The following is a 19,077-nucleotide window of genomic DNA, read 5'->3' as shown; positions in this document are numbered from 1 at the left end:
ATTCTCTCCATCACTCCATTAAAAGTAGCTAGCACATTGGTAAGTCCAAAAGGGGGTACCAAGAATTCATATAGGCCAAAAGCTGTATGAAAGGCCGTCTTATGAAAATCTTAAAGCACAATCCTTATCAGCTGATGCTAACCACTTTTGAGATCCATTTTACTAAAGTAGGTAGAACCCTATAGCTTATCAAATAGATCTTTTGTCTTGGAAACACGAAATCTATTCTTTATGGTTATCCAATTAAGCTCCTAGTAGTCCTCACATTCTTTAAGTACCATCCTTCTTTTCTACTAATAGAACTGGTGAAAAAAATGGAGATGAATTAAGCATGACCATCCCTTTTTCCACAAGCTTGTTCACTTGGCTCATAATCTTCACTAGGAACACGTGTATCTTTCTTAAACTCCTTGACAAAAATCATGTAACAAGAAAGAGAACTCTTCATTACTTTTTCTAAAGTTTGAGTCTGCATTAGTGGTGTAGTGTTCCCCGTACTATTTGATTCAAGTGTAACATCCTTGTCTCTATAGGAAAAGAGGACTTTTTCTCTCAATATACTTCATAGAGATAGCCATGTGATCAAACCATGGTGCCCCTAGGATAACATCTCATGCTTAAGTGAAGAGATGAAGAAATCTCCTTTGTCATAATAGCTTTGCACATGGAGCCTTAGCTTCCCAATTGATGGAGTGACTAAGGCCTCTTGCCCTTTGAAAACTCCATATGCTTTACCACATCCCTCATCTCAAAGTCTTGAATTCTTACCTTAGTAGCTAGCTCAATAGAAATAAAGTTGTGGGTGGAGCAAAAAGTATGAAAGCATCATACTTTCTTAATTTTTCCCAAGCATAAGAGAGTGATGCTCCTTTGCAATGGCCTTCTTCTTTTAGAGCTTCCACCATGGTAGCTCTAGAAAAGTCATTATGTTCACTTCTCTTTGGATATGCCTAGGAAACATGTCCTTGCTCACACTTGAAACACTTGTTATCTTTATGATAATGTTGAACCTCTTCAGGTGAAAATTTGCTTTTACCTTTGTATCCTTTTTTTCTTTGCCTTTCCTTTATTGTTATTGTTGTTGTTGTTAGCTTTGGAAAATTTTGCATCGCATTGTTCTTCCCCTTTGGCTCAACTAGCTCCTTAGCTTCCATTGGCTTTGATCCCTTCTTACTCCTTTGCTAGAAATGAATCCACAAGGTGACCATAGTGTGATGTATGACCACCAAGAGAGTTTTAGGTCTTTGCGAGTTGACATACTCACTGATCTGCTCAAATAGGATGATACAAAATTGTTGCTTTTGTTCTTTGAAGTCTATCTTCTTGTAGACAATGGATTTGAGATGTAACTCCAAAAAACTTATCCACATACTTTTGAATAGACTCATATGGGGCCATCTTTTTTTTCCTCCAAAACTCACAATTGTGAGTGGATAGTATTAAGAACATTAGAAATATACACCAAGCTTGAGCTCGGACCGAGCCTTGAGGGTCAAAGGATTACAAGTTCTCTGCTTGATAGAGAAACCACAACTACTCCTAGGCTTTACTTATTACAAGATGTCATGAATAGACTCATATGGGGCCATCTTCAAGCTTTGCCATTCTGTGAGGATTTTATCTTTAGCAACACTTGCAAGGAATTTCTTCATAATAGTAATCCTCAAAGCATGTCTTTGGAGCTTGACCTCGAGCATGTAGGCTTGTTCACCATTGATGGGCTGACTTTTGAAAATGAATGGAAACATTTTGGAGCTTTGAAGATTCCAAGAAATCTTCATCTTCAGAAGCCGCGTTGAATCATTGGATAAAAGCCAACACTTTATCAGTCGCTTCGAAAGTTCCATCATAGGTAAGGAAAGTGATATTCGTTCCTTTCTCTTTAAACTTTTTCAACTTACATGACCTCTTCCATGCCACATACCTTCTCCATTAACCCCTTCTATCTTCTCTCTTGGGTGACGAATCACTGCTCTCTGGGTTAGAAGATGATGACAACAAAGAGGAAGAGGAAGAAGAAGGCAAGGATGGTGATTGCTTTCTCTGCTTCCTCGTGCTTGGATTTCATTCTCCCTTCTTGAGATTTGCATGAGAGGGAGTGCTTGATGACTTTCTCTTCTTTTTTATGACTTCCACCATGCCTGCCTTTTCTTGGGGTAGCATCACTTTCAGAGGTAAGAGTGGTGTCACTTTCATACCTCTCCCTGAAAGTTCAGGATGCACTTCTTCTTCTCGAACAATTTTCCTTGGAGGTCCTTCCGGTATCTCCTCTTCATTGCCCAAAGAGATTCCTCTTTTGGAGATCTCCTTAGGAGGCCTTGTAGGAGATCTTTGTTCTTAGGTACTTGGGGAAACTTGAAGGGCATGAATTTGACTTTGAACCTCTGCTTGCAAAGTAGGGTTTTCCATTGCTTCCTATAGCTTTCCAACAAGATAGTTGACAACTTTGCAACCATCATCAAATGTTATACCATAGCTTTCCAACAAGATAGTTGACAACTTTGCAACCATCATCAAATGTTATACCATAGCTTTCCAACAAGATAGTTGACAACTTTGCAACCATCATCAAATGTTATACCATAAGCTAAAGGAAACAATGGAAAACCCTACTTTGCAAGCGGAGGTTCAAAGTCAAATTCATGCCCTTCAAGTTTCCCCAGAGGTATCTGGGGAAACTTGAAGGGCATGAATTTGACTTTGAACCTCCGCTTGCAAAGTAGGGTTTTCCATTGCTTCCTATAGCTTTCCAACAAGATAGTTGACAACTTTGCAACCATCATCAAATGTTATACCATAAGCTAAATCTAAGTTTTCAATATTAATTAAATTCTCTTGATTATGTTGTGCCATGGTTGAATTTCCTTGCTAGCTCTTTCCTTGGCACTTTCAAACTTTGTCTACTACTCCTTTTAACCCTCAAGAATAAGCACTCAAGTAACTACACTCGTGGTTTAGAATATTGTTAATTGCAAAGAGTAGTGGAGTGGGTTTAATAATGCTAAGTTGACATCAATTTCTATCGAGCTTGCTAATAGCTCAATAATGGTTAATCCATAGGCAAGTCTGGAGAAAATCCATTTTTAAGACCATACTTCCCGATGGTGTCCCTCGTATCTTGTAAACAGGCATGCTAACCGAGATAATAAATCCCAGTCTCACTTACCCTATTGCAATTAACAATTCCAACCTTTTCATAGATTGCTCAAAGGCCTCTCTTCTTAGGCAAGAAAAGGAAAACCTTAGCTATGATACCAACATCAGAGAATTTGATACTTACTTTGAATTCAATAGAATTCGAACTTATGAAAAGAGAGAGTTTTCCTTAAGAGAATTCTTTAGAGGAGACTAGAGGTTGTGCCGACTGATTTCATTGCACATTTACAAATAGAAAATTAAAACTATGCACATAATTCAAAGAGAATACCACAATTAAGATTGAGAACTTGATGAGGATCGAATTTTCTTAGAACCGGTCCCCCCTTCGAAAGGTCTTTGTATTATAATTCTCTCTCAAAGAGAGCTTTGATTACAACACAATCTGTGCTCTTGCGAAGCTTTCCTCGAGCCAAGAAGATGGTATTCTTCAAGACTCCATGGTGTAACCCTCCTTCCCAAGCCCTAAACACCCCAACGGGGAGAAAGAACTGCAGAGTAAGAGGTAGATGAGGGTGATAGGTATTTTTCAAGCAAGAGAAATTGTACTTCGTATATGCTTACTCCATGAGCAAGCTCTTAGAATAGCTTAGCATAATAGAGTAGTAGAAGATAATGAAGAAGTAGGAATATTTCACTTGCTTGCAAGCATAGCCAAGCTCTTGCACATAGAGTTTAAGCCTTGCACCCAACAACTAGCATCATAACTTCAAGGAAACGTATCGAAAGGTTGTCGTTTGGCACAACATAGCAAGCGAAGGTAAAGAGGCGTTGCTAGTTGGCGTTTTGAAACGCATTCGAAAGCTTGGAGGTAGTTCAGCAAGGCGGGCAAACAAATTCATCGGCAAGCACGGCAAGGAGTCCCCTCTGCATAGCGTTTTGAAACGTTGTCTGCCAAGCTTGAAGCCGGTGAGGGTGAAGTCAGCGCTACAGGGACAGCCTATTGAAACGCTTGTGCAGAGATTAAGCTGCTGCAAATTTGCCTCGACCTAGAGGGTCTTCCCACCAAAGTTTCAATACTCTTAGCCTCGAGGGTTTCATTATCAACAAATTGAACTAAATTTGTTGGATTGCTGCTGTCAAAATTTCAATTGTTGCCAACTCTGCGAAGGACAAATCAAGTTTAAAAGCTTATCAATGACAATAGTTGTAGCGAGAAACATTTGAATTTGACATCATTTCTCGACTTGATTTTCCATTTCTGACTTAAAAAATAGTTGTCATGGCAAAAATTATATCAAGCATGGCATTGAAAGTGGATAAGTTCAACGGCTCTAGCTTTCACACTTGGTAAATAAAGGTAAAAGGCTATCTTATGTGGAAAAATCTATGGAGTGTCATGAAACCCCTTTCAATCGACGAAGCAGGCACATCGATTGCAGTTACCAGAGCATTATCTGCAGAGCAATAATGCAAGGACGAGCAAGCATTAGGTATTATTCTAACTTCTCTAGAAGACAACTTTATTCACAATTTGGATGACATTCAATCCTCGAGTGCTATGTGGATGGAATTAGAGAAATTTGAGCCTAAAAATGGAGTTATATTCTCTTACCATGCATGCCGATGAAAATATTGCAGCTTTAGCTAACATATTGAAGAGCATCCAAACTCAGTTAATTTATGTTGAGGCCCCCGTGCCAGATGAAGACCTTATAGCCGTTTCCTTTAATAGCTTACCTACATAATTTTGGTTGTAACTATCTTAAAGAAGAAGGATCCGCTTCCTTCTTTGGATGGTATTGTTAATTAATTGTAGGAAGAAGAGAAACGAGTATCACGTGCCAGTTCTACCATAATTTTCACTGCATATGTAGCCACTGGTTGCATTTTGACTGTGGCTTTAACCAGACCAATTATCAACACTAGACCTTGTGCGATCTAAGACCACAACAATCATCAAACCAAGGACTGCTTCAACAAATATCCTTGTAGTCATTGTGGAAAGACCAATCATCCTTAAAATATGTGTTTTAAGAAGAGCAAACAACAACTCAATATAGTTGATGGTGATGTAGAAGCATTGATGCTTCTCGTAGAAAGTGATGTCCTGTAGTTCCAGTTTATGTTGGTCATTGTCAATAAATTGTACAAGTTATACAACACTGCCACACATCAGTAGTAAGACCTCCCATTTATGTTTGGTTTTGAGTTCTCGTTGTCTCACTCTGATTGTTGTCCAACGGAAGTGCACGCACACACCTACGTTGTTGTCAGCAGGGGGGGGGGGGGCTTCTACTTATAGTTTCAGTTGATTGAACTCTGCCATGGTCTATACCAAGTCCATTGTTGGTGGTTTGGGCTTGAGGGGGGATTGTTGTGTTCAAGCCCTTGTCGGCGTGTCTGAGCCATGTAGGATCAAGCTCTATAGTTAACTGATGCATATCACAAGTTTATGAGGAGTTTTCGTGGCAAAGCAGTTTTTATATGTAGTCTTTTAATCAATCAATAGCGTGGTTTTTTTGTCAAAGGCTTTCTCTCTCTTTTCTCATCTCGTTTTTCTACTCCTCTGCACGCTCATCACGCCATGGCAACACCACGCCATCACCCACCCTAAGCCTCACACTCAACAGCTAGCTCCTTTAAAGCTTCACCTCTTGTGCAAAACTTTAGCACACTGCTCCCAAAACCTGTTAAATTTACACTTGCTAAATTTAGACTATTTGTGGTAAGTTAGAAATTTACCCTAAGGCTTCTCACACTTCATACTTGGAGTCTAAGGGGTTATTTTAATGACTTGAACTTAGCATAGCTACTTTCTACTTTTATGCTCCTAAAATTGCTTTAGGTCATCTCCTTTATCTTGTACCTTTGATCAAGGCTTCTCAGGATATATCATCCTTCCTTGACCTGTACCCATGATTGAGATAACTAAGCAACAATTACCCTTGCTCTTTTATGGACTTCTCTAGTTTTGGTCCCGAGCCTTTGATCGATTTGGTCCATAAGCACTTAAATCAACTCCACTTGTTTTCTTTTATTTTCTTTGGACTTAAATAACCAAATCGAGAGGGAAAATACTTTCAAAAGGTTAGAAATTAAATTTCATGATGCGTATAAAGTTTTCTTTCAGTGCAAAGGACTAACTTGTATGCTTATAAAGTTTTCTTTGAAACTTATGAAAATGCTCTCAAACCTTCCTCCAGGATGTAGCAATTTTGATGTAAGACAAATGTTTTATCTATAAATAGTTGCTAGCGAAGAGCGCGTGCGAGAGCGTGTGTGTGTATGCAGCAATGGAGAAGAGAGGAAACACAGGTTTGGGTGGACTCCAAACACAACAGTGCTAGGGTTATGAGTCCTTATTCTTTTATGTAGAATGATTGGTCAGTGTTAGTTCCCGGTAGTCTCCAGCCTCCCAACACTTAGACGCGGCACATTGGGCTTTACCACCCCAACAACCTCCCACTTAAAGGACAATGTGCCTTTAAGCTGAGGTGACAATGTATATATATATATATATATATATATATACAAAATATGTAGACAATGACCATGATCATCTACCCAATGCCCATGAGTGCCCGACAATGTGCAAACCGCTTTGAAGGTAAGCCCTTTGTTAGAAGATCAGCACGGTTTTCAGTGGTGTGAATCTTGGCAAGCTGCAATCGCTTGTCCTCAAGCACCTCACGAATGAAGTGATACTTCACATCCACATGCTTTGTCTTTGCATGAAAAATTGGATTCTTTGCCAATTATATAGCACTTTGGCTATCACAATGTAACACAAGCATCTCAACATTGATTCCCAAGTCTCCCACCAGCCAACCAAGCCCTATAGCTTCCCTGCAAGCTTCTGAAGCTGCAACATATTTAGCCTCTATAATAGACAAGGTAACACAATCTTGCAAGTGAGATCGCCATGAAACTGCACCTCCAGTGAATTCAAAACCATAGCCTGAAGTGGACCTTCTCTTGTCCAAGTCTCCTGCATAATCTACATCCGTGTAACCAATTACACATGCTTCCTTTCTTCCAAAGCAAATGCACATGTCTTTTGTACCGTTCAAATATCGCATAATCCCTTTCACTGCCTCCCAATGTTTCTTGCCTGGATTTGACATATATTTGCTAACAACTCCCACTGCAAAAGCAATATCAGGACGTGTAGCAATCATAGCATACATCAAACTCCCAACTGCAGATGAATAAGGTACTTGTGTCATTTCAACCTTTTCCTCTTCAGACTTAGGGCAATTATTTTTAGAAAGTTTCACATATGGAGGCAATGGAGTACTCAATGCCTTCCCCTTCTCCATATTGAAACGCTTGAGCACTTTAGCAATGTACTCAGATTGAGACAAATAGACCAATTTCTTGTATCTGTCTCGCTTAATGCGCATGCCAAGGATATGGATCGCTTCACCCATGTCTTTCATTTCAAAATTTGCATGTAACTCTGACTTCAAGGCTGAAATCTCATCCCTGCATTTCTCGGCAATTAACATATCATCCACATAAAGGACCAAATCAGCAAACTACCATCGTTAGCTCACTTAGTGTAGAGGCAATGGTCCATATTGCTACGTTTGTAGCCTTGAGAGAGCATGAACGTGTAGAATTTGCGATACCACTCCCTTGATGACTGTTTTAAACCATAAAGAGTCTTTTTTAACTGACACACCAAGTCTCGATTGCCCTTCTCAACAAAACCTTCTGGCTGTTGCATATAAACTTCTTCTTGAAGATCACCATGCAAGAATGTCGTTTTGACATCCATCTGGTCAAGTTCCATGCCGTCTTTATCAACCAACGCAAGTACACACCGTAGAGTAGTCATCTTGACAACCGGAGAAAAGATCTCATCAAAATCAATACCCTACTGTTGCTGCTTAAATCCTTTAGCAACAAGTCGTGCCTTGTACTTGGGTTTATTATCATGAGGTGTAATTTTTTGCTTGTACACCCATTTGCATGGTAATGCCTTTTTACCTTTGATCAATCGAACCAACTTCCAAGTTCGATTCTTATGCAATGAGTCCATTTTTTATTGCATAGCTTTCTCCCACTCGGCCTTGTCATCCATTGACATGGCTTCCTTATAGTAGCAGGAAGGCTCTCCGCAATTTGTCAGCATAATGTAGTCCAATGAGGGAGTAAATCTATTAGGAGGCCTTGAAACTCTTGTAGACCTTCTAATAACTGCTTGAGTCGATTGTCCCTCAACAACATCTTGTACTGCAAGAGGATTCTGTACTTGTTGTCTGAAATTAGGCACTTCAGTCCTATTGTGGACAATTCCATCTTCTTGGAAGATAACTCTCCTGACCTCCATTGTATGCACAAGCTTCTTATGCATCTTTTCTTTATTGCAGTATACGTCATTACTGCGAACTATCTTTTTAGCTTCAGGATCCCATAACCAAAATCCCATCTCGCCAGGATTGCCATAGCCAAAAAATATGCATTTCTTTGACTTAGAAGCCAACTTGCTTCGAAACTCCTTTGGAACATGGCAATACGCTTCACAGCCAAAGACTCTAAGATGCTTGTAAGAAGGTGGCTTCCTAGACCAAAGCTCTTCAGGTACCTTCTCATCTAAAGCCTTGTTAGGAGATCTATTAATAAGATGGATAGCAATTGCTAACATTTCCGCCCAAAATCCATTAGGCAACTCTGCATTAGATAACATGCTACATAACTTCTCTTGTATGGTACGATTCATCCTCTCAGCAACACCATTTTGTGGAGGGTTATATGGAGCAGTCAACTCTCTTTTGATGCCTTTGGAATCACAAACATTCTGAAAGGTGTTAGTGACATACTCACTACCATTGTCTGCCCTCAAGCACTTTACTTTCTTGCCAGACTGATTCTCCACTAATGCCACAAAATTCTGAAATTTTGAAAGAACTTCATCCTTCTTCCTGAGAGGATATACCCACACTTTCCTTGAGAAGTCATCAATGAATGTAACAAAGTACAATGAACCTCCCATGGATACGTTAGGCATAGGTCCACAGACATCACTATGCACTAACTCTAATGGCTCACTTTTTCGAGTGCTTCCCCTTTTGTGTGGTGACTGTGTTTGTTTACCATAAAGACAATGCTCACAAACTGAAAAGTCTAAGAAATTGAAGCCAGGCACATAACCAAAACGAGATAAGATTTTCATTCCCTTTTGGGACATATGTCCTAGCCGGCGATGCCACAAAGAAACACTTGGCTGCTCGGTTACACAAATTATAGGGTTTTTAACATTGCATACATGTAGCATGTACAAAGTCCCATATTTTGAACCATGTGCTACCACTAAAGAACCTTTGGTGGTCTTCCATGAACTATCATCAAATGTGGAGTAATATCCTACATCATCCAATTGTCATGTACTAATCAAGCTTTCGGTAAGCTTCGACACATGTCTCACATTCTTGAGCATGAATGAAGAACCATTCTGAAATTTCAGCCGCACATCGTCGACACCAACTATGTTGCAAGCAAAATCATTGCCAAGACGAACACGACCTTTATGGGCTGCATCATATGTACCGAACCACTCTCTGTGAGGAGTCACATGAAACGATGCACCTGAGTCAATAACCCAATCCTGTAAAGCATAGTCATCAGTGGCAACCAAAAATGCTGAATCCATGGTAGATGTGAGATAAATATCTCCATCAGAATCTTCAACAAAAACATTGTTGATCTCTTCAATCTTTATGCTGCTTTCCTTAGTCTTGCTTTCTTCCGACTTCTTGTCTTTACCTTTCTCTTATTTCCACTTTCGAGAGTCTTTCTTCATATGACCCTTTTTGTGACAATGATAGCACTCAATGCCTTTTCGGCCACGTGATTTGCTACGAGATTTTCCTCTCTGATTCTGCTTGCCCTTTTCTTGTGATCAACCACGAACAACGAGAGCATTGCTAGTACCACGAGAAGTATCGAGATTCTTCCTGCTAACCTCTTTAGTAAGCAAACTACCCTCAACATCAGCACATGTTAAACCATCAGGAGGTGTTGAGTTACTTCTGGCTGTGCGAAAAGTTTCTGGCAGCGTAACTAGCAAGAACATTGCTTTGACCGAATTGTCAAAATTGACTCCCTGCGCAGAAAGCTGAATGAAAATTGTGTTGTACTCATTGAGATGGTTGCACATGTGTGTGTCCTCATCCATCCTCAAATCAACTAACTTTTTCAACCAATAAACCTGTGATGCTGCTTTGCTTCTCATACAGGTCACATAACTTCTTCTACATCTCATAACTAGTCTTTTCCATGTCCACATTGAAGTACACATTCTTTGACAAAGTCAGCATGATGGTGGACTTGGCAAGCTCATCCAACTCCTGCCAATCATACTCATCCATATCCTCAGGCTTTATCCCTTTCATCTTTATCGGCCGGATCTGCTTCTTCTGTACTAAGACATTGTAAAATTGTTCCTTCCAAAATGGGAAGTTAGTGCCATCTAACTAATCAATGTTGAACAAAGAGTTCTCCGATGATGAAGCCATCACTCGACAAGGAACAAAAGTGATAGATCCGCTCCACTAAAGAAGATGATAGAAAACCTGAAATTTCGGCAGAGTCTCCCCTGCAAAATTGACTTATGAACCCAAAACAAATGTGTACAATGACTGAAATGTTGATCAAAGTGGCTAAACCAGCAAGATAAAATCTCAAAGAACTGAATACTATCAAAGGCATATGTATAAAGATGACAGCAATGTCAACAATGACGGGTCAGCAGATGCACACCAATACTGCACTAACCGCATGAACATAAATCCTATGTCGATGCCGAAACTATGGGGATGCCGGGGGCTCACTCCAAAACCTGTATCACCGAAAGGATCTCCACATTTGAGAATCCCCCAGCTCAATAAAACCTTACCACGACCCTCAACAATAGGCTTTGCATATTTCATCACAATACATAAACCACATAAGATCTTACATCAACCACAGAAATCCTTTTCTGTAACCGCTGTGGCGGTTTGTCTAATATAACAGAACCTCAAGACCTTACATCAAATATGCATGTGACAGACATTGCAGAAAGAGTCTGCAACGAAAACCAGTACGCAAAAGAATCGACGAGGGTAGACCACCCTACTGTCTGAACTGAGTATCTCTCAAACTTCCTTCTGCAAAGTTGTACACCACGCGAAAATGGTTAAGGATCGCTGGAATGGACTTGAAATAAGCTGTTTTTACAGATTAAAACGGATCTGTAAAAATCTGCAGCTTTTACTCCACGACATACAGGGAGTTTAAGTGACATCTCAATATTGGTGAAGATTTTGAGAAAACTTTATTCTGCAAAGTTGAAGAGGACGAAAAACCGGTCAGGATTGCTAGAAATCGACTTAAATGAAGAGGTTTCGGTACAAAATAGATCTGCAAAAACGTGCCGCAGTTTTTGCTGCTTCTCCGCTTGCCTCCCCGCTGAGCTCCAATGGTGCTCCCTGCTCCCTATCCCTGAGCTCTAATACCACTTGAAGAGCACGTGCGAGAGCGTGTGTGTGTGTGCAACAATGGAGAAGAGAGGAGACAGAGGTTTGGGTGGACTCCAAACACAATAGTGTTAGGGTTATGAGTCCTTATTCTTTTATGTAGAATGAATGGTCAATGTTAGTTCCTGGTAGTCTCCGGCCGTCCAACACTTAGGCGCGGCACATTGGGCTTTACCACCCCAACAACTAGCTCTCTTGATTTTTGTTAATGCAGGCTAATTGTTATTTTCAAGTATCGTGTAATCATTTGCTACTTTGCTTAAGCCTTGTGCTTGTTCTGGTTGGCATAGAGCCCACACACTCGTTGCTTCCCTAATTTTGGTGGTGATGCTAGCTACCAAACCTTCCAGTGTTTGTATCAAACATATTTGTCCATAATGCACTCAAAGACTACTACTTTCAAGTGGCAGGCCTCATAATTTTAGCACTTGTATCTTCTTGCTCTCAATGTGCACCAAGAAAAGCTAGGCCTAATTGTCACTTGATTGACACACTTTCGGTGACATTGCCTAGGACTTAGAAACAACACAACGGAAGAATGGGCCTGCCATCGAAACTTTACCACCCCGTGTTCATAAGGCGTGGCAGCAATAACTAGTAGTGTAGCTATGGTAACATTAGACAGTGAAAAGGGTGAGCTCAATTACGTAGATTGACAAACGCTATGGACTATGTGGGTGTGAGTGCAAATTGCCTTCAATTGTACGCGTAAAGATGTGTAGGCCGCTATACCAGGAGTTCATGATTTTACTTTTTTGGGGGAGCGGGGGGGGGGGGGGGGGGGTGGGTGGGCTAGCCTTGGGGCTAATTGATACCCTCCTTTTTAGGTGGAATTTAGTGGTGTGCAATCTTCAAACGATCGATCCTTTTGAGACTTAAATAAAAAGTGCTCCCGATTGCACCCTCAGCGAGTGTGTGCCTCACCATTATTGTTCGCTTGTTGGTTTGATCCCAGATCGAATGGTGCACCTCCGATTCCAGCCTCGGCTCTTGATTGTTCTTGATTTGGGATCGAACGGTGTACATCCGATTCGGCTCTCGACCTTGTTTGGGACCTTTGACGACGTGACAACAACCAATCAAAGCTGCCATGCAGCTAAGCCCTGGACGCTTAGGATGGCCCGACAGGTGATTAAGGCCCTTGTCACACTGGGGCACCCAAAACATGGCCAAGCGGAGGTGGCACGTCCCTATTTGTCCCGCCAAAAAGTGATTTCGAGACTAGAAGCTTTGTCAGATGGCCGGCTTCACAAGCCCGTCCAACTTTCCAAAGCGGTGGCCATCTCTCAAATAGTAGTCCGCGAACGCACGTTACAGGTCTTGATCTCTGACCATCAGCGCGAGAAGCGGAGAGTCCACCACTCGGCCTACAAACGTTGGTTGAAAGGCAAGGCTACCTGCAGGAGACGAACTAGGCGCCCACCCAAAAAATTCTCGTTGGGCAGGCGGCCCAGTGTGACAGGGGCCTGAGTCTACCAGCCTCGACGCTCGCTCCCTGGTGTGAAATTGCGAACGCAGCCTGCCTCGATGAGGACGCCATTTACTCCTCTCTCTCTCTCTCACACTCTCTCTCTCTCGCCTCCTCCTGAGTCGTTGCTATGGCTTTGTCTTGGCCTCCAAACTGCTGGCGTTCCTTTACGCTCTTTTACCTGCTCCTAATCTCCTCCTTTGGTGGTCGAGGCTCTGTTGCCACAGGTGAACCCCCCAACTCGTGTTGCAAGAGAATGAAATTGGATCCCGAATGAGCTTTTGAAATTTGTACTCTTTGCGCCGATCAAACACCATGTGCACACGAAGAGGAAGCGTACTTTTAACAAGGCGCAAAAGAAAAGTACTGTGCACGTGAGTTTTGGCTCATGGATTGCAACCAACCCAACCTCAATCTGCATTATAAGAGTGACAGTTTCCTATGCAATGATGACGACACGTTTCATTCCTTTTTTCTCTTTGTACAGGACTTGCGAGGCACAAAAATGCAGCAAAGGATGAGAGGAAGCTTGCTACATCTCAAAAGCTGGCTGCTGTGAATCTAGGTGGATGGCTTGTCATTGAGCAATGGATAAGGCCTTCTCTTTGGGAGGGGATTCCGGATGCTGATCTCCTTGTAAACATCATTTTGTGTCTCTTTGTTACTAGTGCTTATGTTTATGTTTAGGGATGTGCGCTTAAACTAGACCTTACCCATTGGCTAATTGGTGCTGGTGCTGTTCAATGAGAGTTTAAACACAAGCCAGTGGGCACAGAAGGCGAATGCCTATGTCTAATTACAACTTTTCACACCACAGCTTTGTCTGTTTTTTTGGAGTAGCAAACACTAACTTCATTTACAAAGGTATGTGATAACCGGGAGCATGCTAATATACATCGACAGCTATTTACAAACAATGCACATACACATATATAAGTGATAATTAACTTGTATTTGCATTTACAGGTGCTAATTGGTAGCATCGATTGGATTTCAAGCTTAAAGCTGTCATAGTCATGACCATGTGTGAATATGAACACGCACACATGCGTGCATGCACGCACGATCTGGTTTACAGGTTCATTTTTTCGATGCTTCCCTTGTCGCTTTATCGTTCTTTGTTACTTATTCGAAGTTTTTTCTTTCCCCCTTCTCTCACTTGGACCTTATACTGGCTTCTGCATGCGCTGTTGGGCATGTGTATACACAATACAATTCCGCATTTTGATTTTGCTTTAGTTAATTTCTTCTCATCACCTTAAGCTGATCGAGTTTCTTTCAGAAATCATGGGTGGTCTATGATGGGATGTAACATGAAATTGTGTGAATATTCTTGGCTAGGATGGATCTCAAGTTCAGCTCAAATCTGTGACGCTGAACAAATACATGAGCGCAGAAGGTGGAGGTGGGCAGCAAGTAGTAGTTAACAGGCAAACAGCATCTGGGTGGGAAACATTTAAGGTTTGGTAGTTTTTTTGCATTTGTGAGGGAGGGTGTGTAGTATGTATTCACATGTAGATTTTGCATGTGGACTTCCTAATGTTGTGTGCTTTGTAAGGTCTGGCGATATTCAGACGGCATCTACAATTTTCGTGTATTCAATAATCAGTTCATAACTGCGGTGAACGGAGGCGGGGGTGATGTGAAAGCCACTGGAGGAACTGCAAAAGAGTGGGAGAGGTTTACAATAACAAGAAATTCAAACAACAATAGAGTGCACATCAAAGCTAACAATGGAATGTATCTTCAGGTTGCATGCCATAATTACTGCAATTTATGCTTTCGTTGCCATTGATTGATACCTTGCGTGCAATTCTTCAAATTCAAAAATACTTTAGAGTCTTACGTTGGCATATTGCTTGCGTGCACACTGTTTATTATTTTGGGTGGCAAGAGAGTATTATAAGCTTGTCTTACATGTAGCTAGTAGCCATCCTACAATACAGGGGTTTGCAGCGGCTGTTGATTCTAGTGGGTGGGAGTATTATGTGTATTTGGAGGTTGCAAGAGTTGAAACGTTACATATCTGGGGTGTGCACTATTTGTGTAGCTAGCCATGCGGAACACTTGTTCGTGTGTATAGGTTCAAACAATAACTCAGAATACCTGTTTTGGTTTCTAAACATAAAGACACATACTTGAACATGTGTGCTTGGGTTTTCAACTTTATAAATGCTAATCTGCATTCTTGCAATGTGCAGGCTAAGGCTAATAAAGATTCAAACAACCTCACTGCAGATTATGTGTCACCCTCAGAGCCTGATTGGGGCAACAATTCGGCCACATTTGAAATGACTATAACCATTGCTTCCCCTTTGCATGGAGAGTACCAGCTTGCCAATGGTTGGGGGCCCAAGAAGGCTGCTAGGGTTTTCAAGGTGAACGTTCTTCCATTTAACACTCACTCATATATATCTTGTATCTATTTCTTTGAGTTTTTCTTTGTAGGGTGGGCCCAAATTTTATCGTAAGGATAAGGGAAGGGTTGTGCTTCAGCTTGCTGGAACACTCTTCTGCACTCTTCTAGCTATGGCGATAGACCCAAGCTATAGTTCTCTCACCATCCTATCCCTAACTACTAACGGCTAATTACTAGCCCCTAGTTTGCTTTTCAAGCTCACAAAGCGTGGTCATGTTCCCATGCAAGATCATCAATATAGCACTCGCGCTTCATCGCCTACTCTGCGCGCATGGCTCCACAATGGCACACATGATCCCGTACCTTCCCACGTTGCATCAACTCTCCTTGCTTCATCAACTCCCCCTGTTTTGACGTTGGATGGAACTACTTGTAAGGTGTGAGCTTTGTCCTACTTTCACTAGAGTATGAGTCAATGAGAGAAATGGTGGAATTATCCCACATGTAATGGTGCAACGCTGTAGAGCTACTTAAAGCTTCTTTCATGAATAACAAATCCATTCCAAGTTTGCATTACATCTCTCTTGTTTATGGTGAGCTTGTGATGGGTTAGCAACACTCAAGATCGTGTTTATGAGTTCAAGTTAATTTATCTTGGAACCTAATTTGCTTGAGTGATAATCTAGCCTACGCATACTCGCTTGTGTGCACGATGTTTGTCTTTCATCCACCCTAGCTAGCACGATTTCATTCCCATCAAGTGGTATCAGAGCCATGGTGTGCTAGCTAGGTTTATTAGTATGCATTTGTGTGAGTAGCATTCTTCAATTAGCATTTCCTAATCTTTATTTGCATTAGCTTAATAATCACAATCTCTAATCACCACTTGGGCAAGACCATGCTCCACTACCCTTTGGTGATTAGGTGAGGGGGAACTCGCATTTAGCATTGATCTTGTGTGCAATTTTTTCAATTAGTGTACATCCTTTTGTGTTCATTTTTAACTTTCTTTACCACATAATTACTCTTATTGCAAACATCATTGCCTTGTGCAATTTGTGTGTGTGCGAAGCACTCCTTGACGCCATTTTATAGAACCCTTGAATGCAAAATTTCAATGAGATTTGATGCTCCGCTCATCTTTCCCTTTGCTTAGTATAAACCTCCTCTGCTTCAGCTTTCATTAGAGCCATCAAGCTTAATTTGGGCGTCATTAGCCATAAGGTCGTAGCCGAGCACAGCATGGTGCATCAGCTCTTCAACAGACAATGTTCCTCTGGCGGCGATCATAGTCCCAAGCCATAGCAATCACACCAAACCTCCAAGGTCATCAACTCGTGAAAAGACATCTACTGAGAGATGTCGAGAAATTTCAAAATATAATCTGCTAGGTTTTCGTGGCAAGCATTTCAAGATACCCAACTCTGCGAGAAGTTGCACTCCGAAGGAAGATGTCAGAAACCATATAACTTCGGACAAAATTTTTCTTAAAAGCTTGTCAAGTACGTGGAGTGTGGTACTTGGTAGCCATAGACATCAACATCTGCATGACTGCTTTTGAGAAAAACAGTGACTCGAAACAAATCTTGGATCCTTCTCTTGCAAGTGATCTTTATGGCTTATGCCCTGTAAGACATGAGCAGTGAGGACGGGAGCGCGTCCGATGCACGATGAAGTAAGTGTGGGAGTGCTTAATAAGTCTGGGGTCGGAGCACGAAGCTCAAATTTCCAATAAGCTTTGGAAGTGCGATCTTGCTTTGTCTCATCTTTGGAAGGACTGGTATGCTTTTAGAAAAGCACATGCCTGATGTTCTGATACCACTGTCACAAGACGGGCACCACGTGCCAATAGAAAAGAACAAACTGAACAGACTTTTAGCACTTCAATAACAACTGAACTGAAAGAGAGACGACACACGACACGGAGTGGTGGAATTCCACCCCAGGGAGTATTGTCCCCAAACCTTGGCATCCCTTTTGGTATTTTTTTATATTACATCAACACAGTACAAGCCGGTACTCCAGACTTTGCACCTTTTCTAGGAAGCATGCCAGAGAATGAGCCCTAACCTCATATTTAAAGGCCCTAGGCTTCAAAAGTAGTTTACAATGAAAAGCCTTCAATCTCAAAAGCATCTGGTTCTAAAACAATGCCAAAAAGCTGCCAGCGTAATTTACGAAAAAATTCGTACAACTGCCACATCATCAGCCAGTGCAAAACGCGGAAATCCGTACAGCCTGCCACGTCATCATGTCAACGCAATTTTCGGGTTTTGATCGTACAATTGCGACGTCATCAGTATGGGTGCAAGTACTTCTTTTTCTGCGTGTGTGGGTCTTGCTTTATTTTAATCCTTTATGTCTCTTGGGGGCCCATTGGACGGGGTCCCCATAAGTTGATGGGACTTCTTCTTCTGTTACTTGTTCTTCTTAGGGTTTAGGCCCCTCAGCCGACATCAATTGGCTCTATTTGTAAGGGCTTCGACACATCAACAGTTTGTGACACGATTACAATTCTTTCAAGAGGGGGGTATGTCACAAACTGGTGATGTGGCAGGCCCTCGGACACATACACGTTGATTGCTGATGTGGCAATACGGACAGATTGTACGGACGTCCGCTTTATGCATTGACAGACTGACGTGGTAGTTGTACGGAAACCTGGATTTTTTGCTGGCATGCTAATGTGGCAGGCTGTACGGACATGCTCGTAATTTGTGCTAACAGCTGTACGGAAATTCCGTGAATTGCACTGACTGCTTTTTGGGCAGTTTTTGGAGCCAATAGCTTTTTGGAACTTTTGTTTTTAAGTTTAAAAGCTTTTGGGACAGCTTGCTTTTGAGTTTAACTGCTTTTGGGGCTCTGCTTTTGGGCATCCCTTGTAAGAATAAAAGAGCCTAAAGGGCCTCATTCTTCAGAGCATTTGGACGCAAAGTCTGAGAGCAGAGGACCTTGTGGGAGTTGTACTTTGCTCAAAGATTAATATAAAAGAAATATTGAAAGGGGTGCCAATCTTTGGGGCCAATCTCTCTGGGCACGGAACTACACCGAGCCGTGTCAATCAAATTGAACTATGATTTTAAAGTTGTAAAGCATTTTAAGTGATTCTCTCTCGTGTCGCTACAAATTCTAGACTTGGGGTGTCCAAGTTTGTTACAACACAACCCTGAATGAACTGTGTGGTTGTTTTTATAGCTAGATACTTTTGAGCAGTGTTTAAGAAAGATTGTTTGAAAATTTGTTTGAAATGGATGGTATATGTTTTGAACTTGTCTTGGTGCCGATTTGAACTGTTCGACTCTGGTTTGAATACTGGTTTCAATGCTTGGTGATTTACTCCCGGGTGTAGTAGTGAGAAACGATGTTTGAAAATGCTTGCACATACTCATGGCCCGGACCCTTGGGGTTATTTGCGGGGGGAGTATTGAATGCTTGAAAAATATTGTTGTTGTTACTCTCGGCTTGGACCTGGATGGTTATGCGGGAGGAGTATTAAGAAGTCTGAGCACGACGCAGGTTGCGGTCTGGGGGGCGTTTTGGTTGTAAAAGGCCTCTATATCTCTCTGATCGGACCTTTTAGGTGATGCGGGCGGAGTGATGAGGGAGTCGTTGAATATCTCCTTGCCTGG

General features: G+C 41.6%; 1 protein-coding gene across 4 annotated transcripts in view; it reads left to right on the top strand.

The window, feature by feature from the left end:
* The window catches only part of LOC147440218 (putative glucan 1,3-beta-glucosidase A), a 71,117-nt gene that overhangs the window by 30,709 nt on the left and 21,331 nt on the right, over positions 1-19,077 (top strand). The window contains exons 1-6 of one of the 4 annotated variants that reach the window (XM_086530002.1): positions 13,323-13,463; positions 13,577-13,725; positions 14,056-14,167; positions 14,431-14,550; positions 14,648-14,839; positions 15,291-15,467. In XM_086530002.1, coding sequence (XP_086386128.1) covers positions 14,144-14,167; positions 14,431-14,550; positions 14,648-14,839; positions 15,291-15,467 — 513 coding nt within the window. In that variant the 5' untranslated portion in view covers positions 13,323-13,463; positions 13,577-13,725; positions 14,056-14,143. The other 3 variants (XM_086530001.1, XM_086530000.1, XM_086530003.1) reach the window with 3 other exon arrangements.

Source organism: Adiantum capillus-veneris, chromosome 15, assembly GCF_014529385.1.
Source record: "Adiantum capillus-veneris isolate H3 chromosome 15, ASM1452938v2, whole genome shotgun sequence".
Classification (NCBI taxonomy): domain Eukaryota; kingdom Viridiplantae; phylum Streptophyta; class Polypodiopsida; order Polypodiales; family Pteridaceae; genus Adiantum; species Adiantum capillus-veneris.
Note: the sequence above shows the minus strand (reverse complement) of the source record. Positions and strands in the feature narration are given on the sequence as shown.